The sequence below is a fragment of the Danio rerio genome, chromosome 6 (genome assembly GCF_052040795.2).
Source record: "Danio rerio strain M-AB ecotype USA chromosome 6, GRCz13ab, whole genome shotgun sequence".
Lineage (NCBI taxonomy): Eukaryota > Metazoa > Chordata > Actinopteri > Cypriniformes > Danionidae > Danio > Danio rerio.
The window spans coordinates 10,189,485-10,202,612 of NC_141026.1; the positions used below are offsets into that span (position 1 = coordinate 10,189,485).

The 13,128-nt window shown below is 35.3% G+C and overlaps 1 protein-coding gene across 2 annotated transcripts in view; it reads left to right on the plus strand.

The window, feature by feature from the left end:
- The window catches only part of kalrnb (kalirin RhoGEF kinase b), a 172,171-nt gene that overhangs the window by 33,044 nt on the left and 125,999 nt on the right, over positions 1 to 13,128 (plus strand). For both annotated transcript variants that reach the window (XM_087256077.1, NM_001327989.2), the window contains 6 exon segments: positions 668 to 860; positions 3,234 to 3,734; positions 5,931 to 6,053; positions 6,543 to 6,734; positions 9,366 to 9,497; positions 11,856 to 12,086. In XM_087256077.1, the coding sequence (XP_087112203.1) occupies positions 708 to 860; positions 3,234 to 3,734; positions 5,931 to 6,053; positions 6,543 to 6,734; positions 9,366 to 9,497; positions 11,856 to 12,086 (1,332 nt within the window). In that variant the 5' untranslated portion in view covers positions 668 to 707.

A 13,128-nucleotide genomic window follows, 5' to 3' on the forward strand; every position in this document is an offset into this window, starting at 1 on the left:
TACAGTTTAGAAATGTGTCGGCACAACATGATGACCTGCATTACAGTTCTCTGATACCTTGGCTTCATTTTTTGTGTATGCCTTCTAATTGTGAAATAAGCATTTATATGATCTCTAATATCTGAACTGTATTTATGTATTTCTGGCAGGTCTGGATCAGACTTCTCTGTTAGATACAACACATCTCTTTTATAGCAGACTGTACGCGCTTTGTGCATTTGCAGATCTTTTACATGCACAAACTAATATATTACACTGAAGGAAAAGGAAACCATCACAAAGCACCACATGGCCTCTTTAAGATGTGCATTCAAAGCCATTCGTGCAGAAAAGTGTCTCTTTGACAGCCCTAGACTCTGTAAACAATTCTTTAAAAGCTATATCAAAACTGCTGAAACTGCTTGCAGCACCATTACACTTTATCAAAACGTAATTGTTCAATTTTGTGACATAAAGGATACGGATTCATTTAAAGCCGGCGGATGCATCTATTTGATCTTTAAGGTATTCTGATGCAATACGATGCAATTCTACATAAATAAAAGGCCTTATTAAATTCATAACTTTTCAAGCTTTATCAATTGGATTACAGATAGATTAGATCAGATTTTTCTAAATATAGTTGTTGGGATTCTTCTGACATTCTTGACCTCTGTTTCCTGTGCAGTGAGGATGTAAGTAAACGAGGGTTTACAGTGATTGTAGACATGCGTGGATCAAAGTGGGATCTAATCAAGCCGCTGCTGAAGACGCTACAGGAGTCATTTCCTGCTGAGATCTGTGTCGCTCTCATTATCAAACCAGACAACTTCTGGCAGAAGCAGAAGACCAACTTTGGCAGTGCCAAGTTCACCTTTGAGGTATAGACAATAAATTTTGTCTTATAAGAAATCCACAGAATTAAATATATACAGTTGAAGTCAGAATTAATAGCCCCCCTGAATTATTAGCCCCCTCTTTATTTTTTCCCCAATTTCTGTTTAACATAGAGATTTTTTTTCAACACATTTCTAAACATAATAGTTTTAATAACTCATTTCTAGTAACTGGTTTATTTTATCTTTGCCATGATGACAGTAAATAATATTTGACTAGATATTTTTCAAGACACCAGTATTCTGCTTAAAATGGCTATTCTGCATTTAAAGGCTTAACTAGGTTAATTAGGTTAATTTGGCAGGTTAGGGTAATTATTGTATAACTATGGTTTGTTCTGTAGACTATCGAAAAAATATAGCTTAAAGGGGGCTAATAATTTTGACCGTAAAATGTTTTTTTAATGAGTTAAAAACTACTTTTATTTTAGCCACAAACAAAACAAAACAAAACATTATCAGACGTACTGTGAAATTGTCCTTGCTCTGTTAAACATCATTTGGGAAATATTTAAAAAAGAAAAAAAAATTCTAAGGGGGGCTAATAATTCTGACTTGAGCTGTATATAATCATTAATCCTATACACTACCTGACAAAAGTTTTGTTTTCAATCCCAGTTTTAAGAGCAACAAATAATAACTTGAATTCTAGTTCATCATTTGAAAAAGTGGCAGAAGATTTTTCAGATCAATCATCTGTTGAACTGCAGAAGACCTATTGGAACCCGCATGGACCCAAGATTCTCACATAAATCAGTCTAGTTTGGTGAAGGAAAAATCATGGTTTGTGGTTACATTCAGTATGGGGGTGTGCGAGAGATCTGCAGAGTGGATGGCAACATCAACAGCCTGGGGTATCAAAACATTTGTGCTGCCCATTACAAACCACAGGAGAGGCCAAATTCTTTAGCAGGATAGCACAAAAACGGTCAAGGTGCTCTAGGATTGGCCAGCCCAGTCACCAGACATGAACATTATTGAGCATGTCTGAGGTAAGATGAAGGAAGAGGCATTGAAGATGAATCCAAAGAATCTTGATGAACTCTGGGAGTCCTTCAAGAACGCTTTCTTTGCCATCCCAGATGACTTTATTAATAAGTTATTTGAGTCATTGCAGAGATGTATGGATGCAGTCCTCCAAGCTCATGGGAGTCATATACAAGATTAAATATTTTTCAACTGCACCATGGCGTTTTATTGTACATTACTCATGTTAAGTGACAAGACTTTTGTCTGAGCAAAGTCAGACCCTACTGTCCAAATTAAATAATCAAAAATAAAGGCATGATCATATTATATTTTGGTCAAATAAGCCTAATCTAGAGGCCTTTGTCTTTCATATAAGCCACTTCTGAAGCCAAATGATCAACTAGAAATCAAGTTATTATTTGTTGTTCCTAAAACTTGGATAGGCGACAAGACTTTTGTATATACATTTAAAGTCATTATTATTTGTGACATTTGTAATCTTTTTAACATATTTTCCAAGTGATGTTTGAATGTGCAAGAAAATTTTCACAGAATTCCCTATAATATATGTTTTTTCATCTGAAGAAAGTCTTATTTGTTTAGTTTGGCTTAAAATCTATTTTCAAATCAATATTGTTAGCCCATTTAAGATTTGAACAAACCATTGTTGTTTAATAACTTGATAATTAACCTAACTTGCCCAGTTAACCCTAATTAAGCCTTTAAATTGCACTTTAAGCTGAGCTTAAGTGAGTTAATGATGACAGAATGTTCAGTTTTGGGTGAACTGTGCCTTTAAATTATGGACTAAATCAAGTTTAGGCAGAACTCTAAAAATAAACGCTGACGTCCATTGGCAAACGTAAAATAAAACAGTCTGCAGAAACACTTTGATTGACATTCTCCATATGTACATGTCATCAGAGGGGGAAAGCCCCGCCCATTAGTTACAATCTCATTTATTAGCATACAATGTTAAATCTGCCACTATGCTGACACATAGGCATTTGTAGCTACACCCTCTTTTAAAAAGAGCACAGTCTCATTTGAATTTATAGCGACAGTGACCAAAATGACACTATTATAGGATCAAAGCCTAATAGGCGCAGTTTAGAAGAGGTATAAAACATCATTTGTGTGGTATTTTGTGCTGAAACTTCACATACACACTCTTGGGACATCAGAGAATAAATTTACATCTTGTAAAAATGGGTATAATAGGTCCCCTTTAAGCATAATCAGGTTAAGACTGCATGTATGTCATTTTAAAACTTATCAGTCGGATAATTGAATATTAAATATTATTGAAAAATATAATTGAATATTATTCCTCATGTTTTTTTTAACAATTTGATACATTAAATTTTATTGTTTTCTCTTCTCTCTTAGACCAGTATGGTTTCAGTGGAAGGTCTGACTAAACTGGTGGACCCGTCCCAGCTGACCGGAGATCTGGAGGGAACACTGGAGTATGATCATGTGGAATGGACTGAGCTCCGCGTTTCTCTTGAGGAATTTACTGGAGGCGCTCTGCATCTCTTGTCCCGGCTGGAGGAGCTCCAGGAGGTACTGTCCCGACAAGAGCTGGCCAGCAGCGCAGAAGAGGCCCGCAAATTGCTGGAGGATCACGCTCGGCTGAGGAAGACCATGGCGAAGGCACCCGTGGACGAGTTGGACCAGGAAGGACAGCGTCTTCTTCAGAAGATCAGGGATGGGGGAGACGGAAGGCTCTCTGGTGGGGCAGATTTCCAGAGTTTGGTACCGAAGATTTCTGCCCTGCTGGATAAACTTCAAGTTACACGGCAGCACCTTTTACAAGGCTGGCACAACCGCAAGCAACAACTGGACCAGTGCTTTCAGCTTCGACTGTATGAGCAGGATGCAGAAAAGGTTAGAGGGCAGGAGGAGAGAGGCGTGATATTGACCTTATTCTTCAATGTGGAAGTGCACTAGTTTTTGTGATTGTCTTAGAACTTCCGATTCAGTCGCCTATGGGAGAAATGACTAGGAAAAATAAACGACAGAAATCGGTCAATTTACTTAATCTACTTGCAAGTGTTTGCATGACTATACAGACAAAATAAAATAATATACTAAGAAAATATCAGTTTGCAACATCAAGCAGCATTGCAAGCTGTTTTTAACGTCTGAGACCGGAAGTCTCGGGCCAAAAGGATTCAAATGCTGGGCCCGCTCGTACGTGTAGCATAAGCTGAATACTGTAGATTGTGGAGAAGCGAAAATCTTACCAGAACAGTCTTGAGAAATTAATACAACTAAAACAAAAATAATTCTTATACTTGCACAGTAAAATACAACTACAATTATGTATTACAATATTATGAGTTAATGCATCATACAGTTTAAATGAGTTTGTATCAAATGTATTATTAAATTTAAAAAAATTAATATTATTATTTCATAACGGTTCATTCCGCTGTGGCGACTCCTAATAAATTGGAGAAATAATTGAATGAATAATTATTGTTATTTAATTATTAATTTAATATTAAACAATAATAATTTATTCACTATTAAATACATAATAATAATAATAATAATAATAATAATAATAATTAGTATTATTATAATATTAATAATATTTGAATAATAATAGAATATTAAAATAGTAATAATAATATTAATAATATTAAATAGTAGAAGTATTATTATGACTATTTTAATATTCTATTATTAGTTAATAATAATAATATAATAATTATTACTCCATTAATAGTGTAAAATTAAAATTGTATTGATAATAAATAATAATAATAATAATAATTAGTATTATTATGATAAATCATCAAAGATATATTTTAATATAGTAATATTTTCACACTATTTCCTAAAAATTAAATTATTATACAAGTTATTTTGTACATTTGGTAGGCTGGCCCACGTGGGGCCCACCTGGGCTGGCCCGTCTGGGGCCCACCTGGGCTTGCCCGCGTGAGGCCCACCTGGGCTCGCCCGCGTGAGGCCCTCCAGAGCTGGCCCGCGTGGGGCCCACCTGGGCTGGCCAGTAGTATTATTCATAATAATACTTTACATTTAACTACAGAAGTTTTCCTTGTAACGTTTTAAGAACAGTGCCATTTTTAACAAATTTTTGAAATCAGATTTCAATTTAAATTTTGACCTTTTATTTTCTTTATTTTTTACCTGTTAGTGTGTTATTGTTCAAACTATTTATTATGTTTAAAGTGGCTGACAATAATACATTTTCATAATAATACGATTTTATCTGCCACGTTTGTGAATTGTGCCGAGCTGTAGCCGTTTATTTAGATCTACTATGTATTTCAATATCACCAGTCATTATGGTGGAACTCGGAGAAACAATTTTTTCTGAGGTGGTACTTGGTCAAAAAAGTTCGAGAACCACTGTCTTAAAGTCTTTGCTTTCCGAAAATAAATCATAGAGATTTTATGTAGGGGTTAAACCAGAGAATGACAGATTTATAGAAATAAGTCCCAATTGGTTTAAGGGAACTCAATTGTTCCTTTATTCACTTGCAGTTACATATTGACTTATATCTCACTGTTTATACTGTATATCGCACAGGTAAACATCACTCGCTTTTTTGTTTTTCAAAATCCAACTCCAGCATGCTTCCATCATCTAATGGCAATAGAGTAACATGGCTGAAGGTCATATGAAAGTGTAAATAATGAATGATCTGAACGATAATAGCGTGTTCACTCTACTCCCTTCTGTGCCCTGCTGTCAGCGGGAGGCCGTGTGCTGCGTTTAAGCCCAAACGGAGAGCAGTCTCACACTCCCCAGTCCTGCTGACTGAGCCCATCTGTGCTCCACCAGAGCCAGAACTCTAAGGACTATTGCCTGTACACAAGCCAAAGAGAAAAGCTGTGTATATAAAGGTTCACGTGTAGATCACTTGAACACTAACAGGGAGTTTAATCACCCAGAGCCCTACAACGACTGTTTTAGACATTTGCCTGCTCCTTTGTAAATATTTATGTGACACGACTGGTCCAGTATGGTCATCTGTAACCTGCGGTCATCATGTTTTTCTTTGTTGACTAAACTGAGTGTTTTCTTCTCTCTCTCTCTTTCTGTAGATGTTTGAATGGATCGGACACAATAAAGAGCTGTTTCTTCAGACACACACAGATATTGGCGTAAGCTACCAGCATGCAGCGGATCTACAGACCCAGCATGACCACTTCGCTATGAACTCAATGGTAGGATAAACTGCAAAAAAATGCTGTTCTTATTTAGAGTTTTTGTCTTGTTTCTAGTCCAAATATCTAAACAAAATCTTGAGCCAAGAAGCATATTCTGAACATTAAAAATATTCTTTTGTGTTCAGAAAGAATAATTCCAAATTAAATGGATTTTAAAAAACGAAATAAAAGTGGGGTAAGTAAAATACCCCATTTTTATTTTATTTTCGGCTTAGTCCCTTTATTAATCTGGGGTCGCCACAGCGGAATGAACCACCAACTTATCCAGCATATGTTGTTACGCAGCAGATGCCCTTCCAGCCGCAACCCATCACTGGAAAAAATTCACACACACACACTCATACACTACGATCAATTTTAGCATGCCCAATTCACCTATAGCGCATGTCTTTGGACTGTGGGGGAAACCGGACCATCCGGAGGAGACCCATGAGAACACGGGGAGAACATGCAATGCTAATGCACAGGTCTCTTGTTTTTTTTCAGAATGCATATGTGAATATTTCGCGCATCGTCTCGGTGGCGACGCGGCTCTGCGAGGCCGGTCATTACGCTGCTACTCAGATACAGCAGATCTCGGGTCAGTTGGATCATGACTGGAAGAGCTTTGCCTCGGGGCTGGAGGAGCGCAGTGCCATCTTGGCCATGTCCTCAGTTTTCCACCAGAAATCCGAACAGGTAAATTACTTGGCTGTTTGCTCATTGATTACATACATCTATCACAACTGATTGGTCTACGGTGGTAGCTCCTTCTTTGTATGTTTCCAGTACATCAAAACCAAATCTAAAATTGCTTGTTATTTTTACTAAAGCGGTCATGAACTGCCTTTTTATTCCGCAGTGTTCTCCATGATCCACTTGCAATGTTATCAAGATTTTTACATAGAAAACATAGTTTGGAAATACTAGGCTATTGTAGGCTTGTTTTGACCCTCTTATCAGAACACAGTGTGTTTAAATATTTTAGAACCAGAGGTAAATGCCCACTCGTGTGATTGGCTAACAGCTTTGAATCATTTGAACTCTAAAGTTGGAAAAGACAGTTGATGTAATCCTCTGCATGTTTGTTTGACAGCATGCATCCTTAAAGGCATAGTTCACCCAAAAATTAAAATCTACTTACTGTTTACTGCCCATGAAGTGCTTTCAAACCTTTAATAGTTTCTTCATTCTATTGAATACTAAAGATGATATTTGGAAGAAAGCTAAAAACCTGTAACTACTGACTTTCAACAAGCAAATTCTAAGGAAGGTTACAGGTTTCCAGCTTTTTAAAAAATATCTTCTTTTTTGTTCAACAGAATAAGAAAGTCTAATAGGTCTGGAATAAGTAAAGGGGGAGTAAATGATGATAGAATTTTCAGTTTTAAGTGAACTTTCCATTTAATTTCCCATTCAAGATGTACAGTAGATGATGTTTCTCATCAGCAGAAAAGTAAAAAAGATTTTTAGGTGAAAGTGTTGTGCTCTCGTATCCATATAATGGAAGTCAGTGGGTGCCATCACTAAAAACATATTCAAAACAAATCATAATTACTACCCGTGGATCCTGATGATGCACTGAGGACTTGTGAATTGAAATGATCGCTCGGTGCAGCAGACTGAAAATTATTTACTTCTTTATTACCTGTTAATCACATTCTGAGTTTTTTTATGGGTGCATCCTTTTCTCTGCGGTAAACAAACCCAAGTGTGTCGGCTCGTGATTTCGCATGAATATGTCATAATGCCATGAGATGCTCATAGTGCATACTTCAGTTTATCTACTTGGATGGCAAATACTTCTGTTTTGTGGATACCAGAGAATAACAGGTCCAGCTAAAAATCATCTTTACTGTTCTGCTGAAGAAAATAAGTCATGTACATTTTGGATGGCCTGAGAGTGAGTAAATTAACAGGATGTGTTTATTTGTGGGTGAACAATCCCTTTAATATATGGACGCTGCTGTGATGAATGTTAAAAATGCATAAAAACTGCATAACAGAAAAACTGCATAACAGTAAAAGCAATAGTGACATTTTAGTAAAAAAAAATCACTTAGACTTGTGTGGTGTGACATTAATGTCAGATAAAACAACATAATTAAAGAGCGCAATAGATAGCAGCGTTAGTGGCGTAGCTTGTAAAGCGCATGGCAATATGTTTCGACGCGATCGATCATGAACGGTTTCGAATCCAGCATCGGATGAACATTGTTTTTCTTTTTTCCCCCGCTATATATCAGGTTTTGCCTACTCTTCATCACGAGGAAGACAAGTAGGAATCATTAATAAGTGTGTGTATTATGGAGGACTCAGATTCATAGAACTGGATTGGAGAGGTGTTATATCCAAAACATATGCATTATAAGTTTGTAGATGTTATACATTAAAAATACCTTTAAATATACATTTTTAGTACTGCTTCAATAAACTTGAACAAGTAAATAAAAATCCATTAATTTTCACTAGTTGTGTTAGTATTTTTTTTAAAAGCAAAGTGTGCTTTAAATGCTTTAAAAATAAGTTTAATCTTTGTAGACTAGAAATATATGTACTGTATATCATTTATTTAAAAAATGCAGACAATACCTTATAGATTAATTTTATTTAAAAAATATTATATTAATTTTATTTTTTAATTCAACTGTAGGGGTGCGGTTAGGTAAGGGGCCTACAAGACATTGTACCCAGGGGCCTCTGAATTCTTAATCCGGGCCTGGAGGTGACAAACGGCAAGCTTTACATGTTTATATTGGTTTTATATCTTGTAAACGCGATAATTGTCACTGTTTTGATGCGCACCAGCTTATAGATATCCTAAAAGCAAACAACAATGAAGGTGACATCTAAAAAACAGTAATGTTACTTTATTGGAAACCTAAAGATGCTTCTCTTTGGTAATTTCTTAATGAACCTTCATATGTCAAGAATCAAATTTCATATCACTGACTCTGTTATCACTTACATTCCAACAACTGCTTACTTCGCTGATGTTATATTTCCTGACTGAATTCGCTTCCTTGAATCATTTAAGACATTAAAAAGAAAAAAAAAATCTATCTTCTTCTTTGTGCGACTGTGCTTCAGACTCTCCCGTCAGCCTCAGTCTGTTTCTTCATTAATAACTTCTTTGTCTAAATGTGCACACATAGCTTCTTCATGCCTTTGATTTATGACCCCAATTTGTCTGATCCTCAGCAACTCTGTTTAATTGTATCTGAGCTTGTTTTTAATGAGTGTGTACTACCCCGCACCTTTCTGTCCTCTTTGCTTTGTTAAGTGGACTATGTGTATGCTGTAATGTTGATTTTTTTCTCTCTCTCCTAGTTTCTGTCCAGTATGGAGGGATGGGTGAAGTCGTGTGGTGAAGTTGGATTGCCAACTGTGACACAAGAACTTGAGTTGGCCATTCATAACCACCAGAATCTGTACGAGCAGGTCACCACAGCATATACAGAGGTGAGCTGCTCTTTTTAGTGGACTTTTAAATGGCCTGTTTGTGGGCAATGCTTCCTGGTGATGGATGGTTGTGGGCTGTGGGGGTTTTATATCTTTTAAAACGGTTAGTGCAGATGCTCTAAGGCCCATTCAGACCAAGAACAATAACTATAACAATAAAGATGTAGGTTAAAAAATCATTCTGAATTTGTAAGAATGCCAGTACAATGGCTGTAATGATAACGACATGGGGGTACAGTATCATTCGAGCCATTTTCAGACCTTTTTTCAGCTGATAATAATATTAACGGCCAAGAATTTATCTTAATTTAAAGAGCTTGAACATTTATGGAAACAAACTGAAAAACTGCAATACATGCTTATAATATAATATAACAACACATTCATTATTGCTTGTTTTTGCTCTTAGTTGTTAGCGTGAATGAGACTTGAGCACAGTCTTGCTTCATTTTTACACTATTTCACATTATTTTACGTGTTTAACATTATTTACAGTATCATTATGTCACAATTTTTCTTAAAGCCTACTTTTAATTAAATTTACTTTTCATTTTAAAATTAGTTTTATTTTTTTATTTTACATTATTTTGTGTGTTTTACATTATTTACAGTATCATTTAAATTGATTTTAGAATTACTTAATTTTTACATTATTTTACATATTTTACATTATGTATTATGTAAAAAATAATATATAACAATTATGTAATACATTTTGTTAAAACCTGTATAAATCTTAAATAAATTCACTTTTGATTGAAAAATTAGTTACATTTTTTTTACATTATTTTATGTGTTTTACATTATTTACAGTATCATTATGTAACCAAATTTGTTAAAGCCTACTTTTAATTAAAATGACTTTTTAAAATTATTTTAAGTATTTTACATTACATAGTTTTATTATGTAACAAATTTTGTTAAAGCCTATATAATTTTAATTAAAATTACTTTTAATTAGAGTTTTAAATTGATTTTAAAATGACTTTTTTTTACACTATTTTACATATTTTACATTATTTATATATTATGCAACAAATAATGTAAAATAAATATGTAACACATTATGTTAAAGCCTGTATACTTTTATTAAAATTACTTTTAATTTTGATTTAAAAATTTGTTTGAATTTTTTTATTATTTTACGCTATTTTATGTATTTTACATTATTTAGTTTCATTATGTAACAAATTTAGTTAAAGCCTGTATAATTTAAATTAAGATAATTGTTAGTTGATATATTTATTGTGGAGCTAATTCAAGCCTTTCTGCAACGATGAGTCACACTCAATGTCGTTATAAAGTTCAGACACACACGTTTAGTTTTTGCACTGTTTTTGCACAGCAAATGTGACAGGATACACATTAATATCCACTACTGTATGGACATTCGTTATGTCAATTTACAAAATAAATCTGACTTAAGTCCATGAATCAGTATTGAATTGTCTTCTTTTATGATTTTACTGACACTATGCGGCTGTGGTGATGAATTACAGCAATTTTACTGTATTTATTGCAAGCATACACTGATTTAAAAACGTTTTAAACTTGTAAAACTCATTCTCGATCACATTTGATGATGATTGATGATCATGATCACAGCGAGCTCAACAGATCTTTTATTCCCAGTTGCTTTGCGCACATCATGTCTTGTGGATATGATAATGCGCATTCATTTATTAGGTGGGCGGGGCACTCCTATGTCACGTTGCGGTGGGCCTCAAAATCACTGGGATGTGGATCTTATTTAACATCAGGAACACACAAGACTTATTGTGTTTCTATCACTCCAATATGACTGTGGACACACTATACCTACACACAGTTCTGTCCAAACAGCTTACAAAAGTACATTTTTTTTATCATAGGTGCATGTTAATTTGTATGTATTCTACTAATATGAAAACTTAAATTCACATTAAAGTCATAAGCACAAGTTGCTTTGTATGAAAGTGTCTGCTAGATCAGTGTTTCTCAACCATGTCCCTGGAGGACCACCAACACTGCATGTCTTTCAGTCTCTGCTAATGAGCTAATGATCTGAATCAGGTGTATTTGGTTAAAGAGACATGGAAAATGCGCAGAGCTGGTAGTCCTCTAGGAACATGGTTGAGAAACACTGTGCTAGATGACTGAATGTAAATAAAAATATTTTATAATGTTGGAAATTAGTAGCCATTCACATCCATAGTAGTTTATATATACTGTGGAATATCAGTGCTTCCTGATTTCTAACATTTTCCATAATATTTTATAGCTCAGCAAAAGAAATGAACTCAAACAGGTTAAGGGTGAGTAGATGATGTAAAATACTATCCATCACCATCTGACGGATGTGTTGCATTTGTATTACAGGTTAGTCAGAAAGGAAAGACCCTGCTGGATGTGTTGCAAAGGCCTCCGCCACCGGCTGACTCTGGCTCTCTGACGGCGGGGGCCGACTACAGTCAGGCTGTAAGAGGGGTTTTGGAGGTCGTCCATGAGGTGGTTCATCAGTATCGCAGACTTGAGGGTCTTCTACAACACCACAAGCTCCGGCTGCACCAGAGACTTCAACTGTGTGTGTTTCAACAAGATGTTCAGCAGGTAGATCATGCATATGCACATGCACACACTAGGGATGCCACTACACTCAATGTAATATTGAACCATTCAGCATGACCTCCAAAGTTCAATACACATATGCAAATTATGTTTGTTTTTCTGTTTTGCATTTAAATAAATGTATTTATTGATTATTCTCTGAACTGGCTCTGTGCACATTTGAACTTAAAGTGCTGTGGAAAAGTTTTAGGCCAACATTACATATGTTGTTTTGGTGATAGTATAATAGATATTTGTGACCCTTTACCACAAAACCAGTCATAGGTGTATCTTCTTTGGTCAATTTCTTTCAAGTTGAGATTTATACAAGGTGAATAAATCATAATTCAGTTGATGTGTGATTTATTAGAATAGAATTTAGGTTAGAATTTGTTTTTGTAATTGTTTAAAACAATAAAAACAACGTTGAAACGTGAAAGACAACGTTGGCAAGTAGGGATGCACCGATCCCAATACTTGGATTGTATATATTGGTTCGATATCACATATTTTTGTTGGATCGGGTTAGCTGGTACTGATCCAAATTTGGTCTTGCTTGTGCGCTATGTTCTGTGTTTATAAGCTAACTAAGCCATGACGGTAGCCTATTATAAGGGTCTAGAAGTTGTCATGTAGGTCTACTCTATACAAAATGTTCTGAAGCCATTCTATTGTTTATTGTGAAGCACAGACGAATATTCAAGTGGTTACACTCATGTTCAGTTCAACACTTCCCGCTGCTGCGCCTGTCAATCATTCTCCATTCATTCACGATTCAAGCTGCATATCGCGTTCATGACAACATGAAAAACTTTCTCCAAGACTATTTGTTCCTGTTAGTAATTAATAATTAGCTAATCGCTGATGTGCAGTAAAATCCTATTTGGGGGAAGAATACAGCTGATGAAAAACAGACAGTCACAAAATGGCCTCTGCAGGGTCCAGACCTGAATATTATAGAGCAGAGATGCCCAAAGTAGGACCCATGGGCTAAAGCTGGCCCATGGTAAACTTTGATTTGGCCCACCATCACATCTGAAAAGAG